The sequence below is a fragment of the Argopecten irradians genome, chromosome 2 (assembly GCF_041381155.1).
Source record: "Argopecten irradians isolate NY chromosome 2, Ai_NY, whole genome shotgun sequence".
NCBI classification, from domain to species: domain Eukaryota; kingdom Metazoa; phylum Mollusca; class Bivalvia; order Pectinida; family Pectinidae; genus Argopecten; species Argopecten irradians.
The window spans coordinates 43279575-43298171 of record NC_091135.1 but is presented as its reverse complement, the minus strand read 5'-3'; the positions used below and the strand labels follow the sequence as shown (position 1 = coordinate 43298171).

At 33.4% G+C, this 18597-nt stretch overlaps 1 protein-coding gene across 3 annotated transcripts in view; it reads left to right on the top strand.

Annotated features, from left to right (window-relative positions):
* The window catches only part of LOC138315593 (ankyrin repeat domain-containing protein 27-like), a 60510-nt gene that overhangs the window by 25561 nt on the left and 16352 nt on the right, over positions 1-18597 (top strand). For all 3 annotated transcript variants that reach the window (XM_069256731.1, XM_069256728.1, XM_069256729.1), the window contains one exon: positions 3306-3467. In XM_069256731.1, the coding sequence (XP_069112832.1) occupies positions 3306-3467 (162 nt within the window). The remainder of the gene's footprint in view (positions 1-3305; positions 3468-18597) is intronic.

Below are 18597 nucleotides of genomic sequence, written 5' to 3'. Positions count from 1 at the left end.
ATGAGGTCGCATATCCAACCAATGTAATCAGGTGGAATAAGACCTCATACACGTGTAGGAGTACCCCGGTACATGACATTATTATAATATGTTGCTCTTGACCAATGACCATGATTTCAAAGTGGCAGTTGGACTCTGATATTGGGGAAAAGAAAATAATTTAAAAATAAAATATAGGAAACTGTGGAAGGTGCAAAATCCTTATATCTGTCAAACTTATCATTTCAAAGAAACCAAGAGATGTAATAGATATGTTTTTGCTGAGATAATTTTACATTTACACTTTTAAGGCTCACTGATACAAAGTCTTAGATCAACTTATACAAAGTCTTATATCAACTAATACAAAGTCTTAAGTCAACTGTTCAGTCAACTGATACAAAGTCTTAAGTCAACTGTTCAGTCAACTAATACAAAGTCTTAGGTCAACTATTCAGTCAACTAATACAAAGTCTTAAGTCAACTATTCAGTCAACTAATACAAAGACTGAAGTCAACTGCTCAGTCAACTAATACAAAGTCTTAAGTCAACTGTTCAGTCAACTAATACAAAGACTGAAGTCAACTGTTAAGTCAACTAATACAAAGACTGAAGTCAACTGTTAAGTCAACTAATACAAAGTCTTAAGTCAACTGTTCAGTCAACTAATACAAAGTCTTAAGTCAACTGTTCAGTCAACTAATACAAAGTCTGAAGTCAACTGTTCAGTCACCTAATACAAAGTCTTAAATCAACTGTTCAGTCAAATAATACAAAGTCTGAAGTCAACGGTTCAGTCAACTAATACAAAGTCTTAAGTCAACTGTTCAGTCAACTAATACAAAGTCTTAAGTCAACTGTTCAGTCAACTAATACAAAGTCTGAAGTCAACTGTTCAGTCACCTAATACAAAGTCTTAAATCAACTGTTCAGTCAAATAATACAAAGTCTGAAGTCAACGGTTCAGTCAACTAATACAAAGTCTTAAGTCAACTGTTTAGTCAACTAATACAAAGTCTTAAGTCAACTGTTCAGTCAACTAATACAAAGTCTTAAGTCAACTGTTCAGTCAACTAATACAAAGTCTTAAGTCAACGGTTCAGTCAACTAATACAAAGTCTTAAGTCAACGGTTCAGTCAACTAATACAAAGTCTTAAGTCAACTGTTTAGTCAACTAATACAAAGTCTGAAGTCAACGGTTCAGTCAACTAACACAAACTTTTATAGGAATCCTATTCAGATTGCCTTGTGTCTGATATCCATTGTGTGTTGTCCGTCATAATTTTTTTTAACTTACTTGCTAGAAAATATATTAATGGGCCTATCAATTGCTGAGTTGATGTAAGACTTTAAATTTCTTCAAATGTGATCTTGACCTTCATCTTTAAACAACTTCTTCTCATTAAGTAGGAGGTCAAGATCAGGAAACCTAAGCTAAGCAAGTTGGCATGAACTTTGTTTAAATTAATAACCTCAGCAATAGGCCATGTGTGTGTAGAGAACACAGGGACCTGGCTCGAACTTCTAATCAATAGTAGTTATATATATATTAGTATTAGGGGTATGAAGTCTTTGGTAGAGAAAAACCGACCTGTTGTTTTAATTCAAATTTTAACCGGAACCGTTGTGTTCATTCTTTCCTTGGAACGCTTTTCGATTTTACACATCATGAATTCATTATGCAAACTATGTAGTGTTGCGCTTTTAGGTAAAATCAAGAAGGATTCCATTAAAAAATTTATGACGGTGGTGGTTAAAGTAAGTGAGCTACATGTTTAAATAAGGTTTCTACAAAATTCGGGATGTAACACCTCCTAAGGAGATTGTGGATGAATACAGTATGGGCACTGTACCACCACAAGCGCAAAATTTGTGATTTTAAATTGGAGGAGAGAAGACATTTAGAGCGGACAGAGAAAAGTCTACCTAGCCTAGTTTAGATATATTTCTCTGTTCATCAGGCCATATTTTGATCAATACTTGGCCAATTTTGTTCATCAAACACTCATTATGACTTGTTTTTTTACACTAACCTGCTGACAACAAATTTCACTCTTGATGCAAGTCAATAATCATTATAATGATTCACAAAAAAGTACATAAGATATCTTCATTTATGATCAGTTTTAGTGATGTTCAAATTTAACAAAATTTTCATTGTGATTTATTGTCATAAATCTATTTAAAAATTTAAATAACAGCCTTTATAAAATGTATTATTCCAATAAAAATATCTGTAGAGCTGTCCGGAACACAGATAAGATTTAAAGTGTGACAAAGTTCGTTGTGTCAGAGTGAACTTTGGTGTCTAGTTTGCTGTATTCTTTCTCCATCTTTATTGATCCAGACTGTCATAAACCAGCTCTTTCCTATTGGCATTAGTTATTTCTTATTGATTGAGTTTATTGTCAATAAAATAGGACAATGACATGCACTTTTCTTGTCATCTGTAACATAAAATTAGATTTAAAAAAAAATAAATGTTATCAATAATTTTTATTGTGTTGTAAAGATTCGCAGACTCTTTAATATGAGGAAAATTTACTTGTCTAAACATTGGACAGGATTGGATTTGAAGATATGAAGTCATGAACCAAGATAAAACATGATAAATGTAAAATTTATAATAGTTGGTTATTGAACCCAGAGACTGCTTACAGTACATTTGGTCTTTGGTTCATTGATAAAACAGTTTTATTTTGTAACACAATTAGTCTCTGTGAATTCATTTCTTAAGTAAAAAACCACATGAACAAATGAAATGTATCTTCATATATTTCTGTGGTTCCATTGTCAGGAAAGAGATAATAACATTTGTTTGAATGAATACGGTTTGAGGTAGGGCACAAACAATATAAACAACAGACTAATTGTGAAATTTAGATTTAGCAGATGAAGTCTCCAGTTGAAACAATCTTATTGATTAGTCAGTTCATGTATTACTTTTTCTTATCTTTATTCTAAAAGTAATCATTTGTAATTCTTGAGACTTGAAAATCATTTTTATTACTTAAGGGAAAAAAATGAAAATGTTATTGATCAAATAGACAAAATATTTTGCCTACAAATTTCTGTGATTTTCTGAGGATATCTCAACTTTCCAGTCTGGTTCTCAACCTGTATTTTCTCCAATGCTTGATTCAGTGAATTGCTACATGTATACAAGCTATGTGTGTATTAGAATGATTAATGGTAGAATGGGAACCAACCCAGTGAAAAAATAGGCTGTAGTATTTCAGAATAGACGTTTAGGACCTGAATGAAAAGATTTACTTATATTTTGTTTCTTCTATGCGATCAGATAGATCATTTTTCAAATTTCAGAATTCTGCTGATATAAATCTACAAAATTTGTGTGGGAACACGCCACTCCACATCGCTGCATCTCAGGAGAAATTAGATGTGGTTAAGCGTCTGATAAACCTGGATGCCAAGGTGACACTGGTCAACAAGGACAACTACACCGCTGTACAACTAGCAGTCAAGGTAGGGAAATTAAGGTTTATCTGTTTTTAAATTTTTGTTCTGAACATTTCTTATAGGAGTTACTGCCCCTGATATTAGTTTACATCCCCTGAACCTCATGCATGTATAATTGAAGTCTTGTTGCATGTCAAGTCGGAATGTTTATATGATTATGTTAATTATCTGTTTAGTAGTGTTCTATTGTTTCATTGCTTTCATTATGCCAGCATGTGTCTGCTTGATGCTGGTCTAGATTTTCTGTCAGTAAACAGGAACCAATAGAGTAAGTTAATATAAAAGAAAGGCAATTCAAACGTGACCATTCGTAACATTTAGGCCAGACATAGGATAATATGACATGACAATCGTTCACTTTATTAGCTCACCTGGTCCGAAGGGTCAGTGAGCTTATGTCATGGTGGATCGTCCTTCCATTCGTCCGTCCGTTCGTCAATTTCCTTTAAATCGCAACAAGTCATAGAGTTTTACATGGATTGTAACCAAATTTGGCCAGAAACATCCTTGGGGGAAGGGGAACAGAGTTTGTATAAATTTTGGCTCTGACCCCACAGGGGGAAGGAGGGTTTGGGCCCAATAGGGGAAATAGGGGGTAAATTCTTTAATTCGCTACATGTCATAGAGTTCTGCATGGATTGTAACCAAATTTAGCCAGAAACATCCTCTCGGGAAGAGGAACAGAGTTTGTATAAATTTTGGCTCTGACACCCTGGGGGCAGGAGGGGTGGGGCCAAAGAGGGGAAATAGGGGTAAATATTCGAATTCCTTCAGAAAAGAAACAATGAACCTGTATTCAGAACAATACTTGGCATAACAAATCAGGTGAGCGATACAATCCCTCTGGGCCTCTTGTCAGTCATATAGCTTTACATTGATACAAAAGTACTATGCAACTGGTCACAGAATTAGAAGTTACATATATATATATATGATTTCATAAAACTGTTCAAACATAAACCGAACAGTATTGTTTGATATAATACGAATAATTATCTCCCTTTCAATTATGACGTCACATAGCCGCCTTGTTATGACGTCATAAATTAATGTCTTGTAACAGTGAAGATTTTAAAATAAAAGCACTAATGGTTATGTCTACGTGTTGATCAATGTTATTCTGATATATTTTACGGGACACTGTGAATTTATCTTCAAATTTTAATATACGTTGTATTATATATTTGTTCAAAATGCTTATTGAATTAAAAAGATAAAACATAAAAACAACTGAAAGAGACAGGTTGCTTGATGTCAATATTGTTTATTGAAAGAGTTATCTTATAATGATATGCATATATTGAACATTGACTTCATACACCTGGCAAAAACAACATGTTCCTTTGTCCATTTTTTATGCTTAAAAAACCCCGAAATGTTGTAATAACGAGATCCTTTTTTGGACAATGTTGATCCTCCTTGTACTGTTAGTGAAAGATTCAACACTGAAACATTACAGTAAAATTAACTAGGAAAAATATGACAATAAGACAAAAACATTTGACAGTATAGTACATGCTCCCCCAAAAAAATGAAATTATAGAAATCTGCAGTTTGAATGTCGTAAATGATAAACATATCTTTAACAATTCTGCACTGAGATTTTATTGCTGTGTGTACTCTAATAAGTTCAATAATGTTGATCTGTCCTAACAAACTATTAAAGGGTACAGAGGATGATAAACATAACCTGAATCAGGTCATTGTGTAGATCAAAGTCTGATCAGCTGATGATGACACTGAATGGTATTGTGGAACTGCAAGGTTCATTATCTGGGATAGCTATTGGATATTAAATATTCATGAAGAGATGAAGGGAAGAAAACAAAATTGTTGGTACATTCTTTAAATGCAAACAATGTGGGAGAATAGGAAGTATTAGTCTTTATAAGTAATATCAATTAAATTGGGATATGAATAGTCCAAAGAGATAGGAACATTCACATTGATATATTCAAAATAAAAATTCTGTTGAATAAGGAGCTAACAGTACCGTATTTCCCCACAAATAAGACTTTTTCTGCACTACGATCATTATCAAAAGAGGGTTATGATGATTTATTTTTAAAATTCTGTCAGACATAAGGAAAGGCTTATCTGACTCTTATTTCATCTTTGTCCTGGAACTAGATTTTATAAATTGTTTAGTTGTTAAATTTTGTTTATTGTTCCCCTAGGTTATGGGAAAATAACTAATCTTCTTTAATTGAGATATGATTGGCAGTTGTGGGCGAGGTTTCATAGCATCTACCTTAATCCAATAAAGAGAAAACTAATCGTGAAAAATGAGTTCCCATTAATGTTGTAATTTCCTATTATATCATGCTTGTTAGAGGCTCATAAAGTACTTAATTTATTAGACCTAACTGTTTTATCTAATTGTGTGCTATTAATTAACACCAGATAAAATTGTCAGAGCTTGATTTATCAAGATATTTATAAAATGTGATGATTAACTTGTTAGGTTTCATGAATTTCCTATTTGATGCAGTAATATTGGTGTGGAATTTAACGATGTTGATGTTGGTAATTCAATTGGGGGGAAAATTAATGTAATTGTATATTGTTAAGTTTCCCCAGCTTATTATGCCTTCTGTATTCATTCACAGATCAATAGATCAATATAGAACATGAGTAAATTGTCCTCTGTAGAAAAGCAACATTTGCTTCCACCCCCGCACACAACAACCTGTCGGCCATCTTGAAGTCATGGTCGAAGCGCAACGTTATAATGAGGTCATGTAATGGTGACGTCACAATACATTCACGTTCAATTTTACGCCACTCCCCGGGCACAATATGCCGATTCCGGGATACAACATTCAGTCAGTTTAGTCATGTGACTTTCATCACCACGTGACTTAATTTAGGGCACATTTGAAACAAAATGGCAGCATATGTAATGATTGTACACGGGTGGAAAATTACATATCATGACGGAACATTTAATATTAATTATCAGAACAAATTGTATTAAATTTAATCCAAATATGCACGAAAATTAAATTTGGACACTTAATAAGGAAATGACATGTAAATTACCGCATCAAATGGAGCTGTCGCCAAGCAGTTGAAAATCAACGGTTGCTGACGTCTCACTCACACTTATTGTATAACTTACCTGGGTGCATTTTTCCATAACTCAATAACAAATAAGAAACACAAAACATAACAGTTTATCTTAGTTCCGTTATCGAGCAAGTATCACCGACTTTGACCTTTACCCGGACATTGATATTCTCTGCCTATAAGTGTCACCGCCATGACGGAAAAATGTGCCCTAAATTTTTCGCGGTCACATGACCAAATCAACGTTTTCTACCTCCTACCCAGAAGAGTTCCTTGTATTCCGGAATCGGCGTATTGCAAATAGTACCTATGTGTGTAGCCAATCAGTAGCCAGTATTATGTCACGTGATGTACTAATGAAAGATATGCTCTGTATGAGGTGTTTTATATCGATGAAAAAGACATCAATTTATCAATAGAATATTTATACAAGACAAGAATAATTCATAGTTCATATAATGTTTGATTTATTTAAGAAATGAGAGATGTTTTAAAAGTATTGGAACCAAACAATACTACTTTGGTGGTCTTTGATTCAGGTATATATTTGGAGAGCTGACACTTCTAAAGCGAAATGGTTTTTTCTCTGTAAATCAGGTTAAAATTGTGATTTCGTAGTTACATCCTTATTAATATGTCTGGATAACCTTGGGATGTATCTACTTGTTATGTATAATTCTATCTTTTTGTTTATTTATGCCTGAGTTAGGGGATCATTAAATAAGCCCAATTAGTAGAGGATACTTAACACACAACTCATTTATGATTAGTGGTAACAGGAAATTTGATATTAACGAGAAAAACTTGTTAAATTTATGACAGAACACACAAGATTTCTACTGCATATAAATTGCCCAAAAGTGATGAGATCAAAAACATTTGAACTATAAAACAAAATGATATTAAGTATGTATCTTGTAGAATTGTCTTAAAGACAAAGGGATAATCTGTTAATGTCCTGAAGTCATTTATTAAACTGTCAATGAAAGACCTCACACAATAATTCTTATATTTATGTATGTTCCTTACATGAATGAGGCGGAAGAGCATCTAGTGTGTTATAGTAACGAAGGCCTGCTTGATCTTATCACGTAACAGATTATAGTCTTTTCTTATTATCTCTTTGTTTTAGAGTAACCAAGACCTACTTGATCCTATCACGTAACAGTTTGTCATATCCTTTAATTTACTCTTTGTTTTAGAGTAACCAAGACCTACTTGATCCTATCACGTAACAGTTTGTCATATCCTTTAATTTACTCTTTGTTTTAGAGTAACCAAGACCTACTTGATCCTATCACGTAACAGTTTGTCATATCCTTTAATTTACTCTTTGTTTTAGAGTAACCAAGACCTACTTGATCCTATCACGTAACAGTTTGTCATATCCTTTAATTTACTCTTTGTTTTAGAGTAACCAAGCCTGATTGATCCTATCAAGTAACAGTTTGTCATATCCTTTAATTTACTCTTTGTTTTAGAGTAACCAAGACCTACTTGATCCTATCACGTAACAGTTTGTCATATCCTTTAATTTACTCTTTGTTTTAGAGTAACCAAGCTACTGATCCTATCAGTAACAGTTTGTCATATCCTTTAATTTACTCTTTGTTTTAGAGTAACCAAGGCCTACTTGATCCTATCACGTAACAGTTTGTCATATCCTTTAATTTACTCTTTGTTTTAGAGTAACCAAGACCTACTTGATCCTATCACGTAACAGTTTGTCATATCCTTTAATTTACTCTTTGTTTTAGAGTAACCAAGGCCTACTTGATCCTATCACGTAACAGTTTGTCATATCCTTTAATTTACTCTTTGTTTTAGAGTAACCAAGGCCTACTTGATCCTATCACGTAACAGTTTGTCATATCCTTTAATTTACTCTTTGTTTTAGAGTAACCAAGGCCTACTTGATCCTATCACGTAACAGTTTGTCATATCCTTTAATTTACTCTTTGTTTTAGAGTAACCAAGACCTACTTGATCCTATCACGTAACAGTTTGTCATATCCTTTAATTTACTCTTTGTTTTAGAGTAACCAAGACCTACTTGATCCTATCACGTAACAGTTTGTCATATCCTTTAATTTACTCTTTGTTTTAGAGTAACCAAGGCCTACTTGATCCTATCACGTAACAGTTTGTCATATCCTTTAATTTACTCTTTGTTTTAGAGTAACCAAGACCTACTTGATCCTATCACGTAACAGTTTGTCATATCCTTTAATTTACTCTTTGTTTTAGAGTAACCAAGGCCTACTTGATCCTATCACGTAACAGTTTGTCATATCCTTTAATTTACTCTTTGTTTTAGAGTAACCAAGGCCTACTTGATCCTATCACGTAACAGTTTGTCATATCCTTTAATTTACTCTTTGTTTTAGAGTAACCAAGGCCTACTTGATCCTATCACGTAACAGTTTGTCATATCCTTTAATTTACTCTTTGATTTAGAGTAACCAAGACCTACTTGATCCTATCACGTAACAGTTTGTCATATCCTTTAATTTTACTCTTTGTTTTAGAGTAACCAAAGCCTACTTGATCCTATCACGTACCAAGGCCTACTTGATCCTATCACGTAACAGTTTGTCATATCCTTTAATTTACTCTTTGTTTTAGAGTAACCAAGACCTACTTGATCCTATCACGTAACAGTTTGTCATATCCTTTAATTTACTCTTTGTTTTAGAGTAACCAAGGCCTACTTGATCCTATCACGTAACAGTTTGTCATATCCTTTAATTTACTCTTTGTTTTAGAGTAACCAAGGCCTACTTGATCCTATCACGTAACAGTTTGTCATATCCTTTAATTTTACTCTTTGTTTTAGAGTAACCAAGACCTACTTGATCCTATCACGTAACAGTTTGTCATATCCTTTAATTTACTCTTTGTTTTAGAGTAACCAAGGCCTACTTGATCCTATCACGTAACAGTTTGTCATATCCTTTAATTTACTCTTTGTTTTAGAGTAACCAAGGCCTACTTGATCCTATCACGTAACAGTTTGTCATATCCTTTAATTTACTCTTTGTTTTAGAGTAACCAAGGCCTACTTGATCCTATCACGTAACAGTTTGTCATATCCTTTAATTTTACTCTTTGTTTTAGAGTAACCAAGACCTACTTGATCCTATCACGTAACAGTTTGTCATATCCTTTAATTTTACTCTTTGTTTTAGAGTAACCAAAGCCTACTTGATCCTATCACGTAACAGTTTGTCATATCCTTTAATTTTACTCTTTGTTTTAGAGTAACCAAGACCTACTTGATCCTATCACGTAACAGTTTGTCATATCCTTTAATTTACTCTTTGATTTAGAGTAACCAAAGCCTACTTGATCCTATCACGTAACAGTTTGTCATATCCTTTAATTTTACTCTTTGTTTTAGAGTAACCAAGACCTACTTGATCCTATCACGTAACAGTTTGTCATATCCTTTAATTTACTCTTTGTTTTAGAGTAACCAAGGCCTACTTGATCCTATCACGTAACAGTTTGTCATATCCTTTAATTTACTCTTTGTTTTAGAGTAACCAAGGCCTACTTGATCCTATCACGTAACAGTTTGTCATATCCTTTAATTTACTCTTTGTTTTAGAGTAACCAAAGCCTACTTGATCCTATCACGTAACAGTTTGTCATATCCTTTAATTTACTCTTTGATTTAGAGTAACCAAAGCCTACTTGATCCTATCACGTAACAGTTTGTCATATCCTTTAATTTTACTCTTTGTTTTAGAGTAACCAAGACCTACTTGATCCTATCACGTAACAGTTTGTCATATCCTTTAATTTACTCTTTGTTTTAGAGTAACCAAGGCCTACTTGATCCTATCACGTAACAGTTTGTCATATCCTTTAATTTACTCTTTGTTTTAGAGTAACCAAGGCCTACTTGATCCTATCACGTAACAGTTTGTCATATCCTTTAATTTACTCTTTGTTTTAGAGTAACCAAGGCCTACTTGATCCTATCACGTAACAGTTTGTCATATCCTTTAATTTACTCTTTGTTTTAGAGTAACCAAGGCCTACTTGATCCTATCACGTAACAGTTTGTCATATCCTTTAATTTACTCTTTGTTTTAGAGTAACCAAGGCCTACTTGATCCTATCACGTAACAGTATGTCATATCCTTTAATTTTACTCTTTGTTTTAGAGTAACCAAGACCTACTTGATCCTATCACGTAACAGTTTGTCATATCCTTTAATTTACTCTTTGTTTTAGAGTAACCAAGGCCTACTTGATCCTATCACGTAACAGTTTGTCATATCCTTTAATTTACTCTTTGTTTTAGAGTAACCAAAGCCTACTTGATCCTATCACGTAACAGTTTGTCATATCCTTTAATTTACTCTTTGTTTTAGAGTAACCAAGACCTACTTGATCCTATCACGTAACAGTATGTCATATCCTTTAATTTGCTCTTTGTTTTAGAGTAACCAAAGCCTACTTGATCCTATCACGTAACAGTTTGTCATATCCTTTAATTTACTCTTTGTTTTAGAGTAACCAAGGCCTACTTGATCCTATCACGTAACAGTTTGTCATATCCTTTAATTTACTCTTTGTTTTAGAGTAACCAAGACCTACTTGATCCTATCACGTAACAGTTTGTCATATCCTTTAATTTACTCTTTGTTTTAGAGTAACCAAGCCTACTTGATCCTATCACGTAACAGTTTGTCATATCCTTTAATTTACTCTTTGTTTTAGAGTAACCAAGCCACTTGATCCTATCACGTAACAGTTTGTCATATCCTTTAATTTACTCTTTGTTTTAGAGTAACCAAGCTACTTGATCCTATCACGTAACAGTTTGTCATATCCTTTAATTTACTCTTTGTTTTAGAGTAACCAAGACCTACTTGATCCTATCACGTAACAGTTTGTCATATCCTTTAATTTACTCTTTGTTTTAGAGTAACCAAGGCCTACTTGATCCTATCACGTAACAGTTTGTCATATCCTTTAATTTACTCTTTGTTTTAGAGTAACCAAGGCCTACTTGATCCTATCACGTAACAGTTTGTCATATCCTTTAATTTACTCTTTGTTTTAGAGTAACCAAGGCCTACTTGATCCTATCACGTAACAGTTTGTCATATCCTTTAATTTACTCTTTGTTTTAGAGTAACCAAGACCTACTTGATCCTATCACGTAACAGTTTGTCATATCCTTTAATTTGCTCTTTGTTTTAGAGTAACCAAGGCCTACTTGATCCTATCACGTAACAGTTTGTCATATCCTTTAATTTACTCTTTGTTTTAGAGTAACCAAGGCCTACTTGATCCTATCACGTAACAGTTTGTCATATCCTTTAATTTTACTCTTTGTTTTAGAGTAACCAAGGCCTACTTGATCCTATCACGTAACAGTTTGTCATATCCTTTAATTTACTCTTTGTTTTAGAGTAACCAAGACCTACTTGATCCTATCACGTAACAGTTTGTCATATCCTTTAATTTTACTCTTTGTTTTAGAGTAACCAAGACCTACTTGATCCTATCACGTAACAGTTTGTCATATCCTTTAATTTACTCTTTGTTTTAGAGTAACCAAGACCTACTTGATCCTATCACGTAACAGTTTGTCATATCCTTTAATTTACTCTTTGTTTTAGAGTAACCAAGGCCTACTTGATCCTATCACGTAACAGTTTGTCATATCCTTTAATTTACTCTTTGTTTTAGAGTAACCAAGACCTACTTGATCCTATCACGTAACAGTTTGTCATATCCTTTAATTTACTCTTTGTTTTAGAGTAACCAAGGCCTACTTGATCCTATCACGTAACAGTTTGTCATATCCTTTAATTTACTCTTTGTTTTAGAGTAACCAAGCCTACTTGATCCTATCACGTAACAGTTTGTCATATCCTTTAATTTACTCTTTGTTTTAGAGTAACCAAGCCTACTTGATCCTATCACGTAACAGTTTGTCATATCCTTTAATTTACTCTTTGTTTTAGAGTAACCAAGGCCTACTTGATCCTATCACGTAACAGTTTGTCATATCCTTTAATTTACTCTTTGTTTTAGAGTAACCAAGGCCTACTTGATCCTATCACGTAACAGTTTGTCATATCCTTTAATTTACTCTTTTGTTTTAGAGTAACCAAGACCTACTTGATCCTATCACGTAACAGTATGTCATATCCTTTAATTTTACTCTTTGTTTTAGAGTAACCAAGACCTACTTGATCCTATCACGTAACAGTTTGTCATATCCTTTAATTTACTCTTTGTTTTAGAGTAACCAAGGCCTACTTGATCCTATCACGTAACAGTTTGTCATATCCTTTAATTTACTCTTTGATTTAGAGTAACCAAGACCTACTTGATCCTATCACGTCATATCCTTTAATGGTCTGTAGGGCTCACTATTTCACTAAACATTTCTAGTTAGGGTGGCAGTGTGTATGCAACTCTACAAAATTATTAATCTAGTCTTCCATTCCAATTTTAAAAAATTTAAAGCTGTTTCGGAAAGATAGTGGGCCTTTATAAGGAAGAATTTGAGGCTGCTTGAAAAGGCGACTTGATTTGGGATCTTTTCGTTTCTCTTCTTCCTGGCTGACTTTCTTATTCTTTCCCTTGACACCACCTCACGTTAAGCCTTGGGTTTAGTGCTCATCCTATAAGGAATGTTATGCCCCCTAACCGAAGCACACCTCATGTATGTTGATACAAAATGCAAAAAATTTATGTAAAATATAAATATCCTCGCCTTCATGACAGGATGGACACCGGTGACATTGTAATGCCCTCCTATCATTTCATGGCTGAGCATTAGAAAATTGAAAAAGATGACAGGTAATCCCCATCAGTATAAATGTACCTGGGATCTGGCTTAATAGGTAATACAGGGGTACGGTCCGAAATATAAATCTTTGAATCCCTCCTCCTCACTATTGCCAACAAAGATTCTGTAATGATAACCTAACAAGATATTTTCAGAGTGGAATTTTGCTAAAATTGATATGAATCTGTTAATGTCAGTGATAGGCTTGTCATTGAAGCCATATCAGATGCAAATATTCCTATTATCAAGTGAAAGCATATTGTCTGTTTAATTAAGGGAACTTTATATTCTCTAACTGTAACATTTAAAGTCCAATAAATTCCTTAATTGCACCATTTTACTCCATCAAGACTAATATCGTGCTTATTTTTTTGTGGCTTAATAACATCATGACAGCTATTAGGGTCATATTAGGACGCTTTTGAGATTGGATTTTGTTTACTTGTTCTGAGATAAACAGCCTCTTCACTAAACTATTGGTCATGTTAGTACAGCTATGAGAATTAACCAAAAATGTCCTTCTCTGAACGTTTAGAAACAAATTAAGAAGTGTTGGAAACTCTATAAATTAATCATGATTGAAGAAATCCCCCGAGTGACCAGGAAACCCCAGGACATTGACACGATGTCTGTGACCAGATTTAGTGTTACAGTGCAGCTCAGGGGTCATCAAGTACATGATTAAACACCATGTACAGTCTGAACCACCGATATATAATGTCATTCAGATCTCCCAAACTGAGCATTGCTTGTACGGCAATCAGTGCTGTCTAATAAATAACGTTTTTGATGTGTCCAATGTTATATTTTATTGTTGACTCACAATAGTGACATTAGAAATATGTTATAAGCTGTAAAATTAGATCATGTGGTTATTCGCTTTAGGATAATGGTCTACCATTGTATTTGATTGAACTGAGTCTGGCAATATATCAGAACTAGGGTTAAACAGGATTTGGATTAAATAAATGCGCATTTCCTTTCTTTCCTTGCAAGTATATTGGGGTGCAGTTGAAAATCAGGGGATAGATTATCATCTTTGCCTTGTGAGTAGTGAACTGATGCCTTGTAATACAACACATCCTTTGTCTATCTGCCGTCTATCTTTCACCCTTTTTCATTTATTTGACCTTTAGCCATCTTTACAGATTCACTTTACTACCTTCGGGCTGGCAGTCATACTAATTTGCATTTGATATATTTACTTTCATCTACATTTATTTGGAAAATAAGATTACAAACATCTTGAAAACTCATGGGTTATCAAAGACATTTTCACATAGGGTTTAAAAGGATTAAAAAATACCTCAAAACAGCTTTCAACCTACATTGAACAATGTAAATTAAATGCATTATTTTGTTTTTGAAACAAAACAATTTTAGCCACATATTTGAAAACAAAAGGAATGGAAAATGGGATTAACCTAATCAAAGCAACGTATTGTTAAGGTTTTTAGCGGTGTTGCAAATCCTCATGTTGATCAATTTTGGATGACTGCTTTTGCTTCCACATGATTTCAGTTATTGGATGATGGACAAATATGGCCAAGTGCTGCTGTTTTCATAAAGTGTTTGGCCACTGGTTATTTGTGCACTGTGTAGTGTAATGTGTACTGGTGTTGTTGGTGTCATTAAGTGTATACTGTAGGGTTAAGTATAGATGGTACATGTCTGAACCAGGTAATATCTTGCATACAAGAACTATTATTCTAGGCTTGCTAAACTATTGCTATAGGTATTGCCCATCCTTTTCGTTCTAACGACTGATGCTAGGTGATATAGCATAATTTGAGGAATCTGCATACAATTTCCAGTCTGACTCCAATACCATTCAATTTGAATTAATGGAATATATCTGTATATATCAGGCTAGTCCCCTAATTGTGCGTTTTACTTTTAAGGACCTCCCATTTCTGATATTTTCTTTTTTACTAAATCTGGTCTAGGACAGCACCAATCTCTATCTAGATAAATCACCATGAAAGACATATACACTCGTATGTTCAAAACACATACTACTGAGGATAATGAGGGATATTGCCATGCTTTGCAGCACCTTTACATCATTATTGTTTAAGACAAAGTTTTGTTATATAATACAAAGATATAAAAATAATGTTATTTTTATGGAAGTAGCCTTATTACCAGATAATGTACTGTAAATGTGGATGTTATACACCAGTGTTTAATTTGCGGTGTATTTCGTGATTTTATTATTTCCGAGACAAATACACCTGTCAAACTAGTCAAACATAGTTTCATATCGACACCAAATAATACACGAGAGCGAAATTTTTTCACAAAAAATCCTTTACATATTCATTTACAATATTCTGTAAATTAATCACGGCCACCATTTAGGTGGACATTGATCCCGAATAATGCATGTTTTGTATATAGAGGACCTAGAGGTATTCCAACTCTGTGAGGAAGTTAACAAAGTTTCCCTAACAAGGAAATGTAATAGAATCAGGTGGTAATGGTATGGGTATGTCAATTCCCCCATCACCATGCTGACAAAAAACTGCTTTAGTAATCAAATCTACTCTCTAGACCTTGAAATTATCTTGGTAGTCAAAGTAATGTAATTAATGAATTTCTAAAGCCTCTCTCAAATTACCTAGTAACAAATTTATTCTTCCTTTTTACTCATGTTAAAAGGATTATACACCCCCAGTCTAAAGGACATTCTATTTGTTCATTAATTAGGTATGGTTATGTAGTATTGATTGCCTCCCCTTTAGTGAGTTTTTGATACTGACGCTTTTACAGCAAATGTAAGTTAATGTAATTATTTGAATTTAATCAGCTACGAAGAATTTTTATGAAATCAAAATTGTATAATTTGTTCATTTGTTTGGGTTTGTTCATTTTGGGTATTTTTTCCCCGTTACCATGGAAACTTAGTCAAAAATACCAAATTACTATTTCTTTTTGTTTCCGGACTATAACTCTAAAATCATTCAACGCAGCTCCTTAAACTTTCTGTAGATATCAGAAAAGTGCCCTAGTAGTGCCTTTTGCTGTTGCGGACCTTCAATTTTTGTAATTTTTTTCTGTAACCAAGGAAACTCAGTAAAAAATACCAAATTACAGTTTCTTTTTGTTACCTGCTGTTATTTTTTTAATACTAGCATACATTTAAAATTATACCCGAATAATATTTACTTTAACCTTGATGTATTTGGGTTTTATTCCAACTGCAGGGCACGGGGGATAATACCAGGCTTTGCGGCTCTTTGTCTTAAATGAAGTCAGTGTAATCTTTTTAAACATTAATTAAAACATTTTTTTCAACTAAAGAAAACAAAAGCTGAATATAAGGAGACAGTTGTTTTAAGACAAAAATTATTAGTTGGAACAAATTGATGAAATTACCGATAGGTTATTTTGAAAACACGTATTCATGCTTCTTCAAGACGTTGAAGTGTCACTCAGGTCACATAACGGGAATAATACTGTTTTAGTAGGTAATCTAACAGAGTGATTAAAAGCTGAATAGTGTTTAAGCAATAGTTTAATTCTAATCAGTCTGACCTAGTTTGCATGCTTGACATTTGGTGATGTTTTATCAGAAGTGTTTTTTTTGTGCAGGTCTTTTCGAATTGTTGTTCAGTAATGTCAGCTATGTTGTTAATGTTCTGTGTCCTAATTCACAATTGTCTACCAGTCCTGGTGTCTTATTTGGTCCGAAGCCATTTCGGTGACGTTTCCACATCCCTAGTTTTCCGCTAGATTTAGAATGTTTAAGTTTGCGTAAAGAGGAGGCTGAAGGATGTTTGACTATCTACACCTCTTGTGACTGTATTTGTGAGTTGAATTTATTTTCTCATATATCAAATTGCTCTCAAGACTGATTCCTAATGGTCTGTATTGATTAATGTCAGATAATTACGTTTCTGTAATTGGCTTATATAGAGTCGTCGGAACAGGTCGTCAATGTAGTTGAACCCAGACTCTGTCAATGAAAATGTAGACAATACATTTGAGAAAATCTTGACATCCCAATCCATCATCATATTATGATTCTTATGATTTCATCTACCCATCTTGTTTATTATAGAGGGGATATATATAGGTGATCAATAATGTTTGTCAACTACCTAATTAACTGAATTGGTGGGATATTAAAAACTTGTGTCAACGCACTCCAGCAGATTCTTTTTAATGGAAAAATAATATTGAGAAATAGTTTTATATACATTAACACAGCAAACAGAGTCTATTTATTTTAATATTTGATAGTATTGTGAAACTTTTATATGAAGTTCACCAAATGAACAAGAGAAAATGTCTTTATAGCCATGTTGTCTTTAGATAGAAGCCAATTTTTGTTGGAATGGGTCGTTTATGGTGGATCCAAAGAAAAATTACTTATTGAGCAGATGGTCTTTTTACAGTGATCCCTGAATCAAAACAAGTGATTTCCTTTAGAACATACATTAGTATTGAATATCACTGCTCAAGCTTCACTACCAATAAAAGAAAAAAAAGTAAGGTTTAGTTATTTAGGAATTTTCTGGTTTTAGATTGATTCAAGAAAATACAATTTTGAAATGTCAAGGAAAATTAGTCAATTGTATTTTCCTTTAAATAAAGGATTACCCCCCTTTAATCACAAATTTGAACACATCGTAGCAATGAGAATTCATTTGAAACTTCTAATTATTTTCCTAATTTGTTTCAATTTTAACCTAAATATGATTGATATACAGTGATTTGGATTGATACAGTTGAACATAGCCTGCCATTTCACAACGTATTCCTCCCACAAAGGACTAAATCCCATTCATCAAAATTTTGTATTTGCTTCATATCAACTTATTCTTGACAAAAGTCGATCAGTCATGTCAAAAAAGATTTCAAGAAATTCTATCTAGATGAATTTGTATGCAGTACTGAAAAAAAGATTTGTATCTATTTTGTGGACTGTCTTAATGAATTTGTATCAGCAAGGATGTTGATGATCTTGTGTATGAACCACACATCAAACGACTACACATTGGTTTAAAGTTGATATATGTCGTGCTCATGTAGTCTTAATGATGCTAGGAGCTTGAAAGATAATTTGAAATGATTAAAAGTTGATGTAACAAGTTTTGAAGAAATATATCATAATTACAAAGTAACAATGGTGTGTTTACATTGTGTTTGAAAGCCCTACCATCAGGGATGATGTTGATTAGTAGGCTGTGTACACAGAGAAATGGATCACGTCTTTTAACCAGTGCAGTTATAATGCAGCTT